The following is a 21555-nucleotide window of genomic DNA, read 5'->3' as shown; positions in this document are numbered from 1 at the left end:
AAGTTTTTGTTTTGTTTTATCCCCTCTGCTGTCAGTATTTCGAGAAGTTTTGATCATGTGTTTTATAATTAGAATGACCTGAAATGGCATCAGGAGAAACTTGGGCAGATTACACACACACACACACACACACACACACACACACACACACACACACACACACATATATATATATATATATATATATATACACACATACATACATACATATTCAGAACTCTCCTCCATGTTTCAGTTGAAACAAGTTACAGTCTGTAATGAGCTTGGAGTACTATTTTCATGTATATGGGTAAGGCCAAATGGAAGTTGCAGGTATAAGCCAGTTCAGCATATAATATGAGCATTTAAGATCCTTTGAATTGTGTGGATTTGCGTTGCCATTGAGGTGTGAAAGTGAAAGATGCTCTGATCATGAGCAGTGCCAGACCACAGTATTGCTCATATCAATGTTAAAATTACTTTTGTGTTTGAGTTGCAATATTTTCCTGCTTGGAAATTCTCTTCAGGTTAGCAACAATTTAATGAAGCTTAGTAGGTTAGACTGCAGTCGCAACAACAATATAGATTGATCTTGTGAGAAGGGCATGAGGTAGATATTAGTGTGATGTGTGGTCTAACAGAGCTCAATTGTATCTCATAAATTCTTATTTAGTAATTTCTTATGTTTGGTTTTGTAGCTATTACTTGACCAACACTGACATTGAGTTCATGGGTGTGTAAGGCACTACAACATTTGTCTACAGTACTATGATGATGATAATTACTCGATCTAGCAGTCACTTGAAAACAGTGTGTGACTGTTGTGGCCTTGTAGATTTTTTTTTATTGTTCCTCCTATATACTTTTAGAAATATATTAGATATCTATACATATTACATATTTATATGATTTGCTAGTTCAAGTATATAATTCAATACTTTATATATAAGCAAATAAATTTAATTAAAATATTTAGTAAATATGATAATACATTTAAATGTTAATAGCTTTTGAAATTTATCTTCCAAGTTAAATATTTTATCATTCTTAAGCCTGTATTGAATGAAACGAGTAAACTTTTCTGTGGTATTTTAAAGGGGTCATGCACATATGCATATAATACATGTGAGTACACAGCATATCATAGGGATTGGCAATCAGGAAACACCTAAAGTGCTTCTCAGTGAGTTTAGCAACAAGACAGCTGAGGAGCACTGGGACTGGTTGTGGCCTGAATCCTTGGTAGGAGTTCTCTCCAAGGAACTCACTGGTGCTGAGGAACACCTGGACAATGTCCCCTTGCTTACGTCCATGAAGTTTGATGAAAGGTGACAGAACTGCAGAGATATGGCCAGAGAGACTTCAGAGATAGCCAGTGCTGTCCAACTTCCCTCTACACAACGTCCTTACTATGGAAGGTTAACTTCTCTAACAAGGGGTCCACAAAGGCAGCAGTGCTCAGTCTGCTTTGTAGTGTAGTTTTCTTTGTGGGGTAATTCTCTGTTTGGCTCTTCAAAGAAAATTTTCTTTCTCTTCTGCCTTGACCTCAGCATATTGTGCTTTCCTTTTCATCTCTGCACAAAGCTGCTGGAGGGAATAAAGAAAATAAGAGGAAAGTTTGTTTCACAGAAGTAGCCACGGTTATGCTTTATAATATGCCTACTGTGCAGTTCAGAAATTGTAGTTTGTATTTACTGTATCGTACTTTCTGATTGTTATTGAAAATATTCTAATGAAAGCATGGCTTGCATGATTTTGTAGAAGGGTAACGGGACATACCTTTAAGTAGCAGTAGAAAAAGAAGTAAGAAGTTAATTGTAGTGACTTGGATAATTTTGCAGGCTAGAGTTTATGTCAACTTGATGCAGGGTGGGGTCTTTTGGAAGAGAAACTTCAATTGAGAGAACACCCCCATCAGATTGGCCAGTGGAGGACTCAGTCCATGGTGGGCTGTGCTAGTAATGGACAGGTAGTCCTGGATGCTACAGGGAAGCAGTCTGAACAAGCCATGAGGATTAAACCACAAGCAGGACTCTTTCATGGCCTCTGTATCAGTCCCTGCCTCTTGGTTCCTCCCCTGTTTGTGTTCCTGTCCTGGCTTTCCTCAGTGACAGATTGTGATATGGCACTATTTGCTGAAGTAGATCCTTTATACTGCCTTTTTTTTTTTTTTTTTTTTTTGGCAAAGTGTATATACCTTTTTCTGTGTGGATCTAATAAAGTATAATGGTAAGTTGTTAATGTTTGAGGTTCTCTTCTTGTTAATAACTTGTAGCATTTTGATTAATTTACAGATGTACAGTTAGTGTTGGCTTTTCACCGCACATGGACACATTTATTTGACCTTCTGGCCACACTACTGAGGAAGGCTGGTGCTGTCTCCCTTGTTCCTCTTACCTCAGCTCTTGCCAAGCACTGGGAGGCAGTGGCTGGTAAGTAGATCTTAAAGGATTGGGGTGTCTCACCTAATAAAAATAAGATAATCTTTATTGTCAGCTAAATGTGTAAATTCTCCACATAAGTATGGCATGGTATAGGAAAGAATTTCAGGATACTTGACTTGAGAATTTTCACTACTCTGGATGAGCCTTCTTTCTCCCAAATTGCAGTTTAAAAAGCAGCAATAAATTTTAGTGTGTCAAAAGCTAAGTAAGAAAAGTCTGTTTTTTTATGAAAATATATATATTAAGATTATAAAACAATTAGATTTATATTTGTTCCCAAAGAAGTCGGTCATTTCTGTTATTTGCTATATCTCCATTCTGTGTTAAATGTGGATATATGGACTCTCATATGCAAGCAATATCAAGGTGGGAAATTCTAAAGCATTATCTTTTCTGAAGACATTTTTTATAGCCCAGAAATACCAATAATGTAGTTATTTTTATATTTTCTATTTCCCATTAAAATAAGCAAGTGACTATTTTTAAATAAATAAGTTTTGATTTTTTAAAATAGTCTTCTCATAAACTTTAACATAGCAGGGCTTTACATAGGTATAATATTTATTAGTCTTTTTAATTTTAATTTTATTTAATTATTTTTAACGTATATTTTTAGGAAGCATATAAAATAGGTTTCTATATGGGCTATATACATGTTAGACAAGTGCTAAGCCATACCTTAGCCATACCTGTAAACTCAGGCTAACATTTTCTTAGTACTGAAGTAAAAATTCAGAAGTTAAAAATTCTCAAAACTTTAAATGTTAACTCAAAGTAGTTATCTACATCTTGTCTCCATGTATCATGTATACATACTGAAAAACTCATGTAATGAAAACTTAAGTAGATTTCATAACTCAGTATGTTGCCTTAATACTGACTTTAAAACTTTTTATTCGTGTATATATTGATAGCTTTGCATCATTAAAAATAAAAATAAGAATGCTATAAATTTAATTACAAATACCAATCTGATTATTTTCCTCTTTAATTTTGAAGAAGTTGTCAAACATATACATCTGAAATCATTCTCCTTGTAGATACACTGTGCAGATGTGTGGGCCTCTCAGTCAAGTGCCCTGCCCTTAGTATTGCCAGCCTCCAGTTCCTGTCTGTTCTCTTGGCTGAGGAAGAAAAGAGGCGTGTCCAGGACAAGGATAAAACAAATGAATGTCAGACCCCAACAGTGGCCTTCCTTCTTGATGGAACTCAGGGAAGCCTTAGATCTTCAGAGCGACTTAATGAAACAATTCTTCAGGTGTGTGATTTCTTGAATTTTTTTAGACTTTATGTATCTTTATATGAATTCCCTTTCATTATTCATCAATTTAAATTTTTTCAATCATTTTTATTAAGGAGTCAATGACCATTTTGATTGAGTAAGCATATAGTAGAAAATTATAATAGATCAACAAGTATTTCTTTTACAATTAGTTGTATTACTAGCACTCTGTAGCTACCTATGTGTGTCTGTGTGAGTGTTTGTGTATGTTCATATGAGTGTATGTGTGTGAATGAGTATGTATCTGTTTGTCCTTGTATATGTGTCTGTATGGGTGTGTGTGTTCGTGTGTTTGTGTGGGGGTGGTGATTAGAGCTTGAACCCAGGACTTCTTGCATGCTAGGAAAACACTCTATTCCTAAGCTGTATCCCTAGATCCTTTGTTTTACCTTTGATTTTGACATAAATTTTAAGTTGCTCAAGCTTGCTTTGAACTCACCCTGTATAATGTAGGCTAACCTTAAAATTGTAATCTTCCTGCCTCAGACATTTCAGCATATGACATTATAGGATGGGGCAGGAGCTTTCTGAGAATATAGCTTTGTTGGTAGAGTGCGTGCATAAACATGCATGAGTTTGTAGGATCTGTGTCCAACACGACACACACTGGTTATGGTGATAGGCACCTGAATCTCAACACTCAGCATGTAGCAGCAAGAGAATCGGGAGTTCAAGCAAGCCTCAAACATCGAGACCCAGAGATAGGTAGGGGGTCCTTTAATTTCTTGATTTTAATCTTCTTTCTGAAATGTGGAAAAGTGATAGAATTCTGTATGAGGGATTCGCAAATCAGGTAGATGTAATTTACATGGTTGGTTGTGCCATCTGATATGTGGTGGTCCCTTTTTTGCTTTGAATTTAGAGATTTTTCTCTCCCCTTGGTTTGTGAATGTTGTCCTCAAGAAGGTATTTATGGCATGACTACTTGTACATTTTTAGCATCAGTCTTGACTGTGTTGAGATGCAGAGAAGGCTGGTAGACAGGCAAAACTGAAAGGGAAATGAGGAGATAGTAGAATTTATGTCATAAAGTCAGAAGGGCATGCTGCTTCTAGGTAGAACAGTGCCAGCAAGTAAGAGCGAGAGGGGAGAGTAATAGAGTAATAATATTGTAGAAATGTTATAATCAAACCCATTCTTTTGTATACTACCAGAAATTTAATTAAAAGCAATAGCAAAAAGACAAGAGATACTTTCTGCTCCAGTTAAAGGATGCTTTATAGGGTTCCTTGGAGTAATTTTTTTTTCCTGTTTTACAAAATCTGGTTGTTTTCTCAGCATCACTAAGAATCCTAACAGAAGGTCTCCTACATTTTGTCATCTGTCTGCAAATGTTGTTTACTGCAGAGCTTGGTCTCCTCTAAGAGCTGTTTATTTTGATGAGACCAGAGCTTCCCTATAGATACTTTCTTACATCCATCCCTTCAGCTTTTTCCAGTGAAGAACTAGACACTAGGACGGAGCACTTATAATTCTTGCAGAGAACCTGGGTTGGCTCCCAGCATCCATATGTAGCTCATAACTGCCTATAACTCCTGTTCCAGGGGATCCATGCTGTCTTCGGAGTGGCCTCCATTGGTTGCATGTGATACACACTAATGCATTTAGGTGTGCACACATGTACATTAAATAAATCTTAAAACTGGATGCTGCCCCTGCTGTCTTGATTCCAAATCCAAAAACTAAAGTGGTTTAGTTTTTCCTGTGACATTGTTGGCACTGTTGTATCAGTGGAATTATCTGCTGCATTGTAGATCATTGTAGATCACAAGATTCACAGCTCAGCAAGACTGATGATACATCTCACACCTCAGCACTGTGAAAGCTAGTCAGTAGTGATGAACCTTCCAAATGGCATGAGTATGTGTTGCCGTCATCTGACTGATAACAACTTCAAATGAGAAAATACATTCCTGGCACTGGACTTTTATTTGCTAGTCTGTAGTGTCTAGTAGCATCATTGTTGCCCCTGTTATAGGTTAACTCCACATATGTGTGTGCATACATGTATATGTTGTATATTTATATATATGTGTGTGTGTACATATGTACACTATTTTAAAAGTAATTGTGTTTCGTATTTATTATTATTATTATTAATTATTCACTTTGTATCCTGCTCACTGCCCCCCCTTTCAGGCTCCTCCTCCTATATTATTAGACATATATTCTGTAATATTCTCCACCTGATACAAAAATGAAACTTCTTTAATAAGGGGTGAAAGCTACACTTGGGTATGAGGATATGCATTTGGAATACAGTTAGAATTTATACTGGTTTAGGAAAATGGTAATAGGAGGTTCTAATCTTGAATCTATGACCTCTCCAACCACAAGTAACTTGTTTACAATATCAGGCGTGAATTTCCTTCTTTCGAGTGCCTCAAGGACAATTAGACAATGTTGGCTACCCCTACGATAAAAGCGCCACTATTACAGCACTGTGGAAATCTTTCTAGTCCAGCCAATGTGTATTTCTTGGTGTCACAGCTAGTTAGAGGTATGGTGAGAATTTTGGTTTCTTTAAAACACAGAAATACTATAAAAATATGTTTTCATTTTAATCCCACATGTGGAATATGGGATTTGATTGTCCACAGCAGCTATGATTTGCCTCACGCTCTAGCAGGGGTGTGATTTTGCCAGATGCAGATAGTTTCTGCTGTTGTGTGGTATTTGGAGTTCTGGGGGACTTTTCGGAAGGTCTATAGATGCTAGGGCCCTGAAAGGTGCTGTGGGTTGTTGGTTGTTTGCTGTTGCCAGTGGTTTGTTAAGTAGTCATGCTCAAAGAAGAACCAAGAAGGAAAAAATTAGATATCCTGAGTGTGGAGATCAGTCTTGCCCCAAGGAACTTGACACCTCTCATCAGCAGGAAGTAGTCTAACAATAATGTCACCCTCTTTCTCCTCTATCCTTCTTTTCTCTTCTATCTAGTGTTAGGGAGATGAAAGGGTGGAAGAAAGAGGTGCAACTTGCACAGCACATTGGTGCACAAAGGAAAGAAAGTTCTTGGGGAGAAGACTTTCAGGTCAGTTTCATCCTGTTTCCTGGAAGTCCTGTGACTGAGGTGCGATAGGGTCTTACATTCAAATTCTGTGGGGCAAGAAAGGACAACAGATAGAGAATATATTGTGTTCGGGGTCTTTTGGACTGCTCCAACTAACAACTCAAGCAGAATTTCTTGTAGTTGGAACTGGGGTTTTCTTTAGGTAGTCTATAACACCATTATTATTCTGTGTCATAACTCCATTTAAACTGAATGTCTATGTATATACATATGCATAAATATATGTAATTTTAGGTAAATATGAACTAATATGATTCCCTATGTCATTTTGAAATATCCTTAGTGTTATTTATTCCTCCTCTTTCTTCTCCCTCTGCATTGCCTCTTATTCCTGTTTTTCTCATTTTCTTCTTTATTGAACTTGTGTCCTACTGGTTCCTACTCTAGAATTTATTGTCCCCCAATCCCTTGGTCACTTCTTACTTTCTTGCTGTGTATTAATCTATACCCCCTCCCCCATAGAGAGACTTTGAGAATAATTTTAATTTTCTTCCATATGGATAATTTCTATTTAGGCTTTTCTCTGTACAATGTTCATAGTTGGTAATATTTTATTAAATTATAGCGGTGGTTTTTTGTTTTTGTTTTTAGTTTTGTTGTTGTTTCACACAATCCTTAATATGCCTCTTATCTAAACATGCCTTGGTTCATAGAAGTTTTACTAGATGGAGTTTTTTTCTGAGCAGTTTCGTCTGCTTCTCCACAGTGCTATGAAGGAATCTCCTCCAAAGACGTCCTGAAAAGAGTTGCTGCAAATGCTCTGATGTCACTTCTGGCTGTCAGCAGAAGAGCGCAGAGGCACGCGTTGAAATGTGAGCATCACCATCAAATGTTTATTGGCATCTTGCTAATCATATTTTCTACTGCTTGTTTAATTTCCTTTGAACTAAAAATGTAAAGAAATTATAGTAAAATTTCAATGACATTTAAAAAGTTTTTTCTATATAGCAGTACTGAAATTATTACTTTTAATTATTTTTTATTTTTAAGATTTATTTTATTTTTAATTATGTGTGTGTATGTCTGTGTATTTGTGAGTATGTGCATGTGAGAAGAATTGCTTATGGAGGACAGAAAAGGACACTGGATCCCTAACCTGGAGTTATAGGCTGTTGTGAGGCACCTGACATGGGTATTGGAAACTGATTCTCTGCAAGAGTTAGTTTATCTTAACTACAGAGTAGTCTCTCCAACCCACATTCTTTCCTTTAAAATAAATGAATAGGCTGGGAATATAGTACCTAGGAAGCACAGGACCCTGTGTTGAATCTTAACACCAAAATATCAGTCAATAAATAATATAAAGATGATGATACTTATAGATTGTGTGTTTCTATTTGCATGTAATGATTATTATTATTCTAGAGAATAAAAACATAAAGAAATTTCAAGCTGTAACCTATTGTTAAGCTTTATAATCATTAGTATATACAAGCATATTTTACACACTTAGTATACAAGCATAGTTTTTATGGTATGGTAAAGACTACAATATCAAATAAGCAGTATTTTTATATAAATTTTCACACTACAGGGTCATGATTTTCCTTCTAGACATCAGAGAATACAAGTCTGAGAGGTGAAAGAAAGAAATAGAAGCACAAATCTTATCCACTTAACTAATTATTTGCTGCTAAAATAAAGCGTATAAGCTATAATATACATAGATATGGAAACTCTCTTACTAGGAAATGAAAACAAAGGATATGGTGCTCTTTTTCCTCTTTAAATCATCATTCCTTCATCATATATTCGAATGGGTTTTCAGTGACTTGAGTACTTGCAGCCTTAATGTCTTCAGAAATGGAATGGCCCCTTGACAGTTAAAGCCTTTTTCTTTCAGCTGATCTCATAGGAAACTGTGTGGAGCAGATGAAGCACATCAATGCACAACTGAACCTAGATGTGCTGAGGCCTGGGAAAGCAGCACTAAAAAAAAAGGTGACTTCAAGGTCTGAATTCTTGTGCAAGGGAAGATTGATAGAATGACCATGTCTCCATTGCTCTTGTGCCTACAATGAGCACAAGGTTGAAATCAATGTTTGACTTAGAAGGTAGATAGAGGCAGGTACATTATTGAGGTCAGTTCTCATTTGAAAATCTGTGAGATTTATATGTTACTCATTTCTGTTATGCACAGGTAGGAATGTGAACATTCACATGATATATTGCAGAAATATTTTATACAATGAAATATATGAATAAAAAGTTCTCGAGGGATGAAATCTGTGACAACTGTAATTTATTTGTGTTTATGTTTGGACAGTTCATACATTTCAAATTTGTTATTGTATAAATAAACATTTATAACAACATATTGACAAAATCCTGCCATTGATGAGGCAAGATTTTGCTCTCACATTCTGTATATTTTCTTTCATGATTCCCAGATGTTTGTTCTAGCATTTAATTGTTTGACTGTATATATAAGTTGTACCTTCATGTAAACACAATATAACATAGTAACTATGTATTGCCCATGGCTAGTCATAATTGTGACTAGTAACATTTACACCTCATTTTTTTTCAAAAAGTGAATGTACATATGAATATTTAAATATATTGTTGCTTGTAAAATTATAAAAAATGCTATCTTTTATCCAGCACTAGGTCTGGCACCGGAGTGCCCCACGATAACTGGTAGACATCTTCATCTCAGTCAGCAAAGCCTCTCACCTGCTTTGCACTAACCCATATCACACTGTCGGTGGCCTCTCTCTGAGCCTGGCAATAATCTCTCTACCCATCTAGTTCCCAAGGCAGGTTGCCACCATGCCAGACACACATCCCAATCCCGTGGCAGCCTAGTGTCTCCAGCCACCACATGTCGCCACATGAAAGGACACACAACACAATAACCTCTGATCCAATTGATAAGTTATAATTGCCCACTAGACATACAAAGCCATGTTCACATCCATCCCTTAAGAATATTCATCACAACCTGTAAATGTGCAGAGAGGAATCTTAACATTCACCTCCATCTTCTCTCTGCTGCTTCTCCTCCACGTGCTCCAGTCTCCTACTCTCTCTAAAACTTTTCTCCCGCCTATCCTTCTTGTCCAATGACAGGCCTTGTTCTGTCTTGTACCTGCCTTCACCGTATGACATTCTACAATATATAAATAAATATTCTACTTATTAAATATATATTATAAGTATATATATTGTATTAACACTCTTGCTCATTTTAAAAACACATGGTACTCTTTCAGAAGATAATGAGTTAAGTTCCAAAGGATACAATGTTCCCCTCTGGTCTTTGGAGACACTGCATTTGTTTACATGAACATACCCATGTGTATATGTATATGCATATGCATATATATGTATGTGAGATAAGATTGTATATAAATATATGCATGTAATTTAAAAGTAAAGTTAAATCTTTGAAAAGAAAATCAGGCAAAACTTTATGAAATAGGTTAACTGGTATACGATTACAGAATCCATGTTTGACAGCTTCTTCTGCTTCTTATTTTCTGCCTAGAAAAAGCCACAGTCATCATTTAGAAAGTCAGCACAGACCTGATATGATGGAAAACCAGTCAGTACCTACCTCCCTTGATTGGAGACGTGACATGGAGGCTATTATAGATCTGAATTGTTCCATGCCTGATGGAATAGCTTTTTTTGTAGTGCATGTATTTCTTGGTATATGGTCACCATACCTTGTCAGTTTTCTCAAAATGATAGTAGCTGGGCATAATTACAGCACAGCTGCAGTGTATGGTGACCCTAAAGGAGGAAATTACTGTTACTAAAGGAACTGCATTCATGTTTTCCAACTTCTCTATGTCTGTATAGGAGGATGGCGTCATTAAAGAGTTAAGCATTACCCTGCAGCTCCTAAGAAACTGCCTTTATCAAAATGAAGAATGTAAAGTAAGTAGAGTGCCTCAGACGTTGATAGCAGTCCAAGCAGTGAGTGGCTGGGAGTTGTGTGAGGTAGTCCAGGAAGGCAAACGGACCCTCTGAATTCTCTTGTTCAAGACGTATAGCCGATTGTTTCTTAAGCTCAGAGTTAATTCTCAGAACTGAATGAATTTAATCATGTTGTGCTTCATCACTAATGACCTTCCCAGTATATCAAAGCTTTAACTTCGTGATTGAAATGTAACTTCTGAACTTCCTCTTCATCCTATATTGTTATGCATTTAGATGTTTTTTGACTAGATAGTAATAAATGGCTGTGTATGTCTTGGAAGAAGGGGTTTTCAAAGGTGTTTGTTAAAACTAATTATTTTTGGGGAGTAAGTGACACTATTCATAATTATAAAGAAGACAAGCATGCACCCTGCTTCAGAATAGGTACTGTTTGCTTAGGATGGTCATGTCACCTAAAGGAGATCCCTTCCTTCCATATTTGCTGTCATCCATGGCCTTGGGACAGTGCTGTTTGAAAGCCACTGAATTATCTTGCTTTCTTTGTAAGCTTTGGTTCTGTCAATTTAAGCCATCATGATGGCACATCAAGATGTGTGACACAGAATCTTCTGAACTCATGGAGGTACTCAGTACGGAGTGACCTCACTTTTGAGGAGTTAGCTTTAGTATAAAAAAAAGTGGTGAGGCAAAGATAAATTATAGAAATTTCTTTTGGTTTTAAATTCTTTGATTATGTGCTCTTGTAAATGTGGGAAAATATGGTAAACATGAATTACTTAAGCTACATTAAATGGAATGCAGGTAGTAACTCTTTCCTTTTTTTTTTTTTTTTTTTGTCTTGTATATTTTATGGATTTACATTTCAAATGTTATCCCCTATCCCCTCTCTTCCATTCCCTCTCCTCCTTGTCCCTGCTTTTATGAAGATGCTCCCACTCCCACCTCAACACCCTGGCATTCCTCTACACTGGGGAATGAGCCTTTACAGGTCCAAGGGCTTCTCTTCCTGTTGATGCCAGACAATACCATGGGTCCCTCCATGTGTACTCATTGGTTTGTGGTTTAGTTCCTGGGAGCTCTAGAGGGGTCTGGTTTGTTGATACAGTTGTTCTTCCTATGGTGTTGCAAACCCCTTCAGCTCCTTCAGTTCTTTTTCTAACTCCTCCATTGGGGACCCAGCACCTTAATCTGTATCAGTAAGGGTATGGCAGAGCCTCTCAGGAAACATCTATATCAGGTTCCTGTGAGCAAGCACTTCTTGGCATCAGCAATAGTGACTGGGATGGTGGCTGCATAAGGGATGGATCCCCAGGTGGAGCAGTCTCTGGATGACCTTCTCTTTAGTCCCTGCTCCACTGTTTGTCCCTGTATTTCCTCCCATATTTTGTTCTCACTTCTAAGAAGGAATGAAGCATCCACATTTTGGTCTTCCTTCTTCTTGGACTTCATATGATCTGTGAATTTTTTCTTAGTTATTTTAAGATTTTGGGCTAATATTCACTTAGCAGTGAGCGTATACCATGTGTGTTCTTATGTGACCCGGTTACCTCACTCAGGATGATATTTTCTAGCTCCATCCATTTGCCTAAGAATTCCATGTATTCATTGTTTTTAATAGCTGAGTAGTAATCCATTGTGTAGATGTACCACATTTTCTGTATCCATTCTTCTGTTGAAGGACATCTCGGTTTTTTCCAGCTTCTGACTATTATAAGTAAGGCTGCTAGGAACATAGTGAATCATATGTTCTTTTTATATGTTTGAGCATCTTTTGGATGTATGCCCAGGAGTGGTATAACTGGGTCCTCAGGTAGTACTATGTACAATTTTCTGAGGAACCTCCAGACTGATTTTCAGAGTAGTTGTACCAGATTGCAATCCTATCATCAATAGAGGAGTGTTCCTCTTTTTCCGCATCCTCACCAACATCTGCTGTCACCTGAGTTTTTGATCTTAGCCATTCTGACTGGTGTGATGTCTGGTATCTCAGGGTTGTTTTGATTTGCATTTTCCTGATGACTAAGGATGCTGAACATTTCTTCAGGTGCTTCTTAGCCATTTGTTTAGCTCTGTACTCCATTTTTTTAAAAAAGATTATTTGGTTCTCTAGAATCTAACTTCTTGAGTTCTTTATATAAATTAAATATTAGTCCTCTATTGGATGTAGGATTGGTATATATCTTTTCCCATTCTGTTGGTTGCCATTTTGCCCTATTGATGGTGTGTTTTGCTTTACAAAAGCTTTGCACTTTTATGAGATCCCATTTGTTCATCTTAGAGCATGAGCCATTGGTGTTCTGTTCAGGAAATTTTCCCCGGTGCCCATTTGTTCGAAGCTCTTCCCCACTTTCTCTTCTATTAGTTTGAGGGCATCTGGTTTTATGTAGAGGTCCTTCATCCACTTGGACTTGAACTTTCTACAGGGCAATAAGAATGGATTGATGTACATTCTTTTACATAGTGACCTCCAGTTGAGCCAGCACCATTTGTTGAAAATGCGCTCTTTTTCTCACTGTATAGTTTTAGCACCTTTGTCAAAGATCAAGTGACCGTAGATGTGTGGGTTTATTTCTGAGTCTTTGATTCTATTCTACTGATTTACCTGCCTGTCTCTGGACCAATACTATGCAGTTTTTATCACTATTGCTCTGTAATACTGCTTGAGATCGGGAATGGTGATTCCCTCAGAAGTTCTTTTATTGTTGAGAATAGTTTTTGTTATCCTGGACTTTTTGTTATTCTAAATGAATCTGCAAATTGCTTTTTTCTAACTCTATGAAGAATTGAGTTGGAATTATGATGGGCATTGCTCTAAATCTGTAGGTTGCTTTCTACAAGATGACCATTTTACTATATTAATCCTGCCAATCCATGAGCACAGGAGATCTTTTCGTCTTCTCAGATCTTCGATTTCTTTCTTCAGAGACTTGAAGTTCTTGTCATACAGATCTTTCACTTGCTTGGTTCGAGTATAGGGGTATTTTATGTTATTTGTGAATATTGTGAAGGGTGTTGATTCCCTAATTCCTTTCTCAGGCTGTTTATCCTTTGAATAGAGGAAGAATACTAATTTGTTTGAGTTAATTTCATATCCAGCCACTTTGCTGAAATCGTTTATCAGCTGTAGGAGTTCTCTGTTGAAATTTTTGGGGACACTTAAGTATACTGTCACATTATCTGCAAATAGTGATATTGTGGTTTCTTCCTTTCTAATTTGTATCCCTTTAACCTTCCTGTGTTGTCTAATTGCTCTGGCTAGGACTTTCAATACTGTATTGAATAGGTAGGGAGAGAGTAGAGAGCCTTGTCTAGTCCCTGATTTTAGTGGTGTTCCTCCAAATTTCTCTCCATTTAGTTTGATGATGGCTACTGGTTTGCTGTTTATTGCCTTCACTATGTTTAGGTATGGGTCTTGAATTCCTGATCTTCCTAAGATTTTTATCGTGAAGTGGTGTTGAATTTTGTCAAATTCTTTCTCAGCATCTAATGAGATGATCATTTTTTTTCTTTGCATTTGTTTAAATAGTGGATTATATTGATGGATTTCCATATTTTGAATCATCCGTGCATTCCTGGGATGAAGCCTACTTAATCATGCTGAATGATCATTTTGATGTATTCTTGGACTCTGTTTACAAGAATTTTATTGAGTATTTTTGCATCAATATTTATGAGGGAAATTGGTCTGAAGTTCTCTTTCTTTTTAGGGTCTTTGTGTGGCTTAGGTATAAGTGTAATTGTGGCTTCAAAGAACTAATTGGGTAGTGTTCCTTCTGTTTCTATTTTGTAGAATAGTTTGAAGAATATTGTTATTAGATCTTTGAAAGTCTAATAGAATTCAGTACTAAACCCATCTGGTCCTGGGCTCTTTTTGGTTGGGAGGCGTCTAATGACTGTTTCTATTTCTTTAGGAGTTATAGGACTGCGTAGATCGTTTATCTGATCCTGATTTAACTTTGCTACCTGCTTCATTTCCTCTACCTTGTTCATTTCCTCTAGTTTTTCCAGTTTTGTTGATTATAAGCTTTTGTAGTAGAATTTGATAATTTTGTGAATTTCCTCAGTTTCTGTAGTTAAGTCTCCATTTTCACGTCTTATTTTGTTAATTTGGATACTGTCTCTGTGCCCTCTGGTTAGTCTTGCTAAGTGCTTATTTATCTTGTTGATTTTCTCAAAGAACCAGCTCCTGGTTTTCTTGGTTCTTTGTATATAAAGTTCTTTTTGTTTCTACTTGATTTCAGCCCTGAGTTTGATTATTTCCTGCCTTCTATTCCTCTTGGGTATATTTGTTTCTTTTTGTTCTAGAGCTTTCATTTTGCTATCAAGCTGTTAGTGTAGGCTCTCTCCATTTTATTTTTGAAGGCACTCAGAGCTATGAGTTTTCCTCTTAGCACTGTTTTCATTGTATTCCATAAGTTTGGATATATTGTGCCTTCATTTTCATTAAATTCTAAAAAGTCTTTAATTTCTTTCTTTATTTCTTCCTTGACCAAGTTATCATTGAGTAGAACATTGTTCAGCTTTGATATAGTAGTTTTTGTTGTCATTGAAGATAAGCCTTAATCCATGGTGATCTGTAAGGATGCATGGGATTATTTCAATCTTGTATCTGTTGAGGCCTTTTTTTGTGACCAATTATATGGTCAGTTTTGTAGAAGGTACCTTGAGGTGCTGAGAAGAAGGTATATTCTTTTGTTTTAGGATTAAATGTTCTATAGATGTTTGTTAAACCCATTTGTTTCATAACTTAGGTTAGTTTCACTGTGTCTCTTTTTAGTTTCTGTTTCCATGATCTGTCCATTGATGTGAATGAGGTGTTGAAATCTCCCACTATTATTGTTTGCAGTGCAATGTATGCTTTGAGCTTTGGTAAAATTTCTTTTATGAATGTGGGTGCCCTTACATTTGGAGCATACATGTTCAGAATTGAGAGTTCATTTTGGTATATGTTTCCTTTGACCAGTATGAAGTGTCCTTTTTTGATAACTTTTGGTTGAAAGTCGATTTTATTCGATATTGGAATGGCTACTCCAGCTTGTTTCTTGGGACCATTTGCTTTGAAAATTGTTTTCTAGCTTTTTTCTGAGACGTGGTGTCTGTCTTCATCACTGAGGTGTGTTTTCTGTATGTACCAAAATGCTGGGTCCTATTTAGGTATCTAGTCTATTACTCTATGGGTTTTTTTGGTTTGTTTTTTGTTTTTTGGGTTTTGTTTTTTTGTTTTTGTTTTTGTTTTGTTTTTTTTTTTGCAATAGAATCCATTGATGTTAAGAGATATTAAGCAATAGTGATTGTTGTTTCCTGTTATTTTTGTTATTGGAGGTGGAATTATGTTTGTGTGTCTCTCTTTTGGGTTTATTGCAAGATTACTGTCTTGCTTTGTGTATGGTGTAGTTTCCTTCCTTGTGTTGGAGTTTTCCATCTATTATCCTTTGTAGGGATGGATTTGTGGAAAGATACTGTGTAAATTTGGTTTTGTCTTGGAATATCTTGGTTTCTCCATATATGTTAATTGAGAGTCTTGCTGGATATAGTTGCCTGGGCTGGCATTTGTGTTCTCCTAGGGTCTGTATCACATCTGTTCGGAATCTTCTGGGTTTCATAGTCTCTGGCGAGAAGTCTGGTGTAATTCTGATAGGTCTGCCTTTATATGTTACTTGACCTTTTCCCCTTACTGTTTTTAATATTCTTTCTTTGTTTTGTGCGTTTGGTATTTTGACTATTATGTGACGGGAGGAATTTCTTTTCTGGTCCAATCTCTTTGAGAGTTCTGAAGGCTTCTTGTATGTTTATCTGCATTTCTTTCTTAGGGAAGTTTTCTTCTATGATTTTGATGAAGATAATTACTAGTCCTTTAAGTTGGGAATCTTCAAACTCTTTTATACCTATTATCCTTATTTTGATCTTCTCACTGTGTCCTGGATTTCCTGGAAGTTTTGGGTTAGGAGCTTTTTGCCTTTTGCATTTTCTTTGACTATTGTATCAATGTTTTTTTCTGTGACATCTTCTGCCCTCATGATTCTCTCTAGAATCTCTTGTATTCTGTTGGTGATGCTTGCGTTTATGACTCCTAATCTCTTTGCTTGGCTTTCTATCTCCATGGTTGTCGGCCTTGTGCCTTCTTTATTGCTCCTATTTACATTTTTAAATCCTGGATGGTTTTGTTTAATTCCTTCACCTGTTTGGTGTTTTCCTATAACTCTTTAAGGGCTTTTTGTATTTCCTCTTTAAGGGCTTCTACTTGTTTACCTGTGTTCTCCTGTCTTTTTCTTTTTTTTAAGGGAATTATTAATGTCCTTCTTAAAGTCCTCTATCATCATCATGATTTGTGACTTTAAATCCAAATCTTACTTTTCCCGTGTGATGGATATCCCTTTCTTGCTGTGGTGGGACAACTGGATTCTGATGATGTCAAATAGTCTTAATTTCCATTGCTTAGGTTCTTGTACTTGTGTCTTATCTCTGATGTTAGTTGGTCTTGCTGTCTCTGACTGGAGCTTGTCTCTCTTGTGGGCCTATGATCCTGTGATCTTAGGAGTGAGAGCATTTCTGGGAGAACAGCTCTCTCCTGGAAGGCTTTAGGTCCTGAAGGCTGTGGGACAGCCTTAGCTCTGGGACAGATGGAGACCTGAAGGGTCCAGTCCCAGGCTCCTCTGTGGTTCCTGTGCCCTGTGTGCTCCTGGCTGGTCCCTCTTTGGACAGACAATGGAGCAAAAGTGGGCTCTTACCTGTGTGCTTAGGGGTGAGAGCACTTATGGGAGACAAGCTCTCTCTGGGCATGTTTTGGGTCCAGAAGGCTATTTGATAGCCTTAGCTCTGGGCTAAGATGGAGACCTGAAGCATAACTATTTTTTTAAGGTATTTGTTTATACATATGTGGTGATTTGAATGAGTATGACCCCTGTGAATACACACACACACACACACACACACACACACACACACACACACACACACATGCTTAGTTACCTCAGAGGGGGAATTGTTTGAGAAGGATTGGAAGGATTAGGTTGTGTGGCATTTTTGGAGTAGCTATGACCTTGTTAGATAAAGTGTGTTACTGGGAAACAGTTTGGGGTTTCCAAAGCTCACAGAAGGCCCAGTCTTTGTGTCTGCTGCTTGCAGATGAACATGTAAAGCTCTCAGCTACTGCTGCAATACATGCTTGTCTGCTTCCTACCATGATCCTCATGGACTAATCCTCTGAAACTGCAAGCAAGCTCCCAGTTTAAGATACTTCAGGCAAAATATCATGAGGCCTTATCCTGGGCAGGGAGAAAAGTGAAGATGGTGTATAAGAAGTAAGTCTGAAGAGTTAGGACTGAAGAAGTAAAGTATAGAAGTGACTTCCAGTCTCTAGTTTAAGCTGCTTACTGATATAAGAATATATGATAGAGCTTAGTGCAATGATGAGTACCGCGTAAGCCATCTAGGTGGAGAACTGCTTGTAGCCAAGTTTGCATGAGCCTGAGGAGTTATACTTGCTGGTGATAGTAGGAGTATGTAATTAGTATTTGTACTTAGGATTCTACTTGAACTTTTCGAAGACAGTATGTTATAATACCTTTGATCATATATTTGAAACACATGTAAGAGAAGCTGGAAAGCAGATGGGTCTGGAGAAGGAGAATAGACATAAGACAGAAGGATGGAAGTGAAGACAGAGAAACCTGTAGTAAATGCCCAGTGCTGGAGAGTTTAGGAGCCACAACAGTTGGAGTGGTCTCAATCATCAGAACAGGAAATAAACTGAATGGAGCTGACCGTGAAATGGGAAGTGTAAATGACAGCAGTGAGCATTCTGTGCACAGCTTGCTCTTTGCATGACGTGACACATTTGCTTCTCCTAATGTGGAAGTTACTTACTGTAATCAGAGAAATGAGCAAGTTAAAAGTGAGTGTAGCTACGTACATGTGCACTCAAGTGAATGTGGGTATAGAAATTACCTTATAATTTAAAAAGGTACATACTGCTGTACTTCTGCAAGCAACTGTATCTTATCTGCAGTATTGTAAAGACTAAGTTACTTCAGAATCTGTTCAAATCACACAAAAATCACACCACCATTCATCAGTTGGATTTTATGTTTCTTTCAAACCTGGCTTTATCTCATGACTGCAAGAGAGTAATTCAGAAGGTAAATACGTATCATCCCCTTCACGTCATAAAGACTTACTTGGCAAAATAATCCTGTCAATCAAATTTTAGAAGTTTATTTCTAGGAGTGCTTTCTTAGGACTTTAAGACATTTTATTTTAAATGTTCGTAAGAGTATTAGAGGTTAATTGTTTAAAGTCACTTTGAGAGGCACTAAAATTGAAGCAGAAGGAGATTCTTATTAGTCCATGTCCTTTTAATTATCTCCATAGCTGTGTTTTAACTAAAAATGGTGATTTTAGAAAAACATGGATGTTATACAAATAATATATTTGATCTGTAAGTAGACCAGTCAAACCAATTTCTGCTTATTATGGTGACAAAGTTTTATGAAAGCAAAGCTTCATACAAGTATGTACACACACACACACACACACACACACACACACACACACACACACACACACAGACACGACCACCACCACCACCACCAACAACAACGACAACCTCCCCATGCTTTCCATCTGTTTGTAGTTTGTTCTCAGTGGTTGATTGGTGATCTATCTGTTGTGTGGGTCTGTACCTGTGTCTGATGAGGCTTTTCTCCATATTTATTGGACAGCCTAGAAAACATTGTATGAAAGAATGAGTTATTCTTTACAGAGCTCTTAAAAGCATTTTATAGGGAAAGACTTTACTGATTGCAGCTGACCTAGAACAGCACTTTGAACCACAAACCAATGTCATTAACTTATACTTGTCTATATGTTGCTTCCATTTCTTGTGGCAGATATTTATTTTTAGGTTGCTGCCAATTAATTAAGGTTGTTGGCTCTTTTCAGCAAATAATTACCATAGCACATACATATATTATTCTGGGTCAGGATATGGGGGAGTACATAATTGAAAGCTATAAGTTTAGCTTAGGTTGTCAGAACTGAGTGGGAAATCTGAGGCATGCTAAGGGTGGTCACCTTGTTCTCCTATAAGCAGGTTAGTTAACCTTAAACAGGCCAAGCACACAGTAGGACTGCACATAAGTACATAGTATTAAATAATCTGAAAATATATTATTAACTTGTTTGGCAGTCTGGGCAAGTTAAACCTCTTTGAGGTCAAGGTCTATCTTCAGAAGATTGTCTCATCTCATATATAGTATATCCACATTAAGAGAAGTAAAAGGCAGAATCGATCAAAGAATTTTCTTTACTACAAATCTCTGTCTCTGGACTGTGTATGAAACTTTTTAGTGTTTATTTATTGCTAGGAGATAATCACTTTACTGCATACTTTACATGTTATGGAAACTTCTTCGTAGTTTTTCTCTGACTAATATATCCTAGCCACCCTTCCAGAGACTGTGCAGTCTCCTAATCCGTTCTGTCCGAGGTGGAGCACTGGTGAACTGAAGAAAGGTTCTTCCTACTCTTAGCAAAGATGAATTACACTATTACCTTATGTGGGTGACAACTTCAGGGGGTATTTAAACCTAAGTTTGCATTTCACATATCCAAACTAATGGCTGGTCTTATTTCTTTTCCAAAACAGGTGGCAGCTTTTGAAGCAGGTCTTGTGCCTGTCCTGCACTCTCTCTGGCCTTGGCTTTTGATGGAAGATTCATTGATGCAAATTGCCTTGCAGTTGCTTTGTGTCTATACTGCAAATTTTCCAACTGGTAAACTAGAATCCAGTGTTGTTTTTTATGATAAATTAAAATACTAGTTAATACTAAACTGGACTGGAAAAATATGTATGTTGATACATTTTTCCTTATTAGTCAAAAGCAAATTTTCTTCTGGGTCTTAAAACTCCAGAGCATTTTAAGAATTTTATTTGTTGGCCTGGATAGTCAGTGGATAGATAGTTCAGGAAGTAGATTGGCTTGATTTTATATGGCTGTGGGAAACTGCATTCACAGGGAACATCCAAAAGGTGAAAATTAATGAAAAAGCAAGTGAAGATGAGGTCTTTTATAGATTCTAGAGCAGGAGACAGATATGATGGAGTTAGTTTAGGGTACTGTTGGTTTTGTGAAAATTGATACTGATTATATTCATTCATGTGGAAGTCATTATCTTGACAATCTATTAAGGGCCATGCATTGTGAGTTGTAATGAAACCGATTAGACAATGAGGAAAATGTAAGGGTAGACAATTCTAGGAAGAGAAGAGGTGTGACGTCACTGATTTAGAAGGGGAAAAGCAAACCTCAGGGTGTGAAGTAATATGTTTGTTAGCTGTTTAGTAAATATGTGGTCAGACATATAATTTGGACTAGTTAGCAAGTATGCATGGTTTCCTTTGGCTCAGCAACAGAAATGTCCACATACCAAAGGATGCATATGGACGGGATGGGAGATAGTGAACAGTGAGCTCATCTTGTCTCTGCTTTGTGTTATGATGACTGATTTCTTTTTATCGTCTGGTACCTTAGGCTGTCTGCTTCACCATCCTACTTAGAAAGTCTCCTGCATATAACAGAGTAAAGTGTGTGGCTGCCATTCTGTGTCTGATTGTGAATCAGAATTGTCCTCTCTTCCTTCTGCTACTGCTTTCTCTGTCTCTTTCTTCTGCTTGGAGAGTCTCTTCTCGGTGTGTCTTCTATCTCAACCTTCCCTGCGGAGTGGCCAGCTCAGCATAGCCTGTCTCTGAAATGTACTATCGAATGTTGTTCTTCCTTGTCTTAGCTTTCATCCTAAGCATCTAGAAAAGTTGGAGGGACAAAAATTGAGTGGCTTAATGCGATATAAAAAAACTGATTTGTACTATATGCATCCTTAAAATTTATGAGAATTGT

At 37.1% G+C, this 21555-nt stretch overlaps 1 protein-coding gene across 6 annotated transcripts in view; it reads left to right on the top strand.

Annotated features, from left to right (window-relative positions):
- Positions 1-21555, top strand: part of Rttn (rotatin) — a 167375-nt gene that overhangs the window by 129952 nt on the left and 15868 nt on the right. For 5 of the 6 annotated variants that reach the window (XM_032885546.1, XM_032885544.1, XM_032885543.1 and 2 more), the window contains 6 exons: positions 2274-2411; positions 3464-3681; positions 7479-7584; positions 8616-8713; positions 10580-10657; positions 20307-20433. In XM_032885546.1, the coding sequence (XP_032741437.1) occupies positions 2274-2411; positions 3464-3681; positions 7479-7584; positions 8616-8713; positions 10580-10657; positions 20307-20433 (765 nt within the window). The remainder of the gene's footprint in view (positions 1-2273; positions 2412-3463; positions 3682-7478; positions 7585-8615; positions 8714-10579; positions 10658-20306; positions 20434-21555) is intronic. The other variant, XM_032885545.1, reaches the window with a different exon arrangement.

This window comes from Rattus rattus, chromosome 15 (genome assembly GCF_011064425.1).
Source record: "Rattus rattus isolate New Zealand chromosome 15, Rrattus_CSIRO_v1, whole genome shotgun sequence".
Taxonomy (NCBI): domain Eukaryota; kingdom Metazoa; phylum Chordata; class Mammalia; order Rodentia; family Muridae; genus Rattus; species Rattus rattus.
Note: the sequence above shows the minus strand (reverse complement) of the source record. Positions and strands in the feature narration are given on the sequence as shown.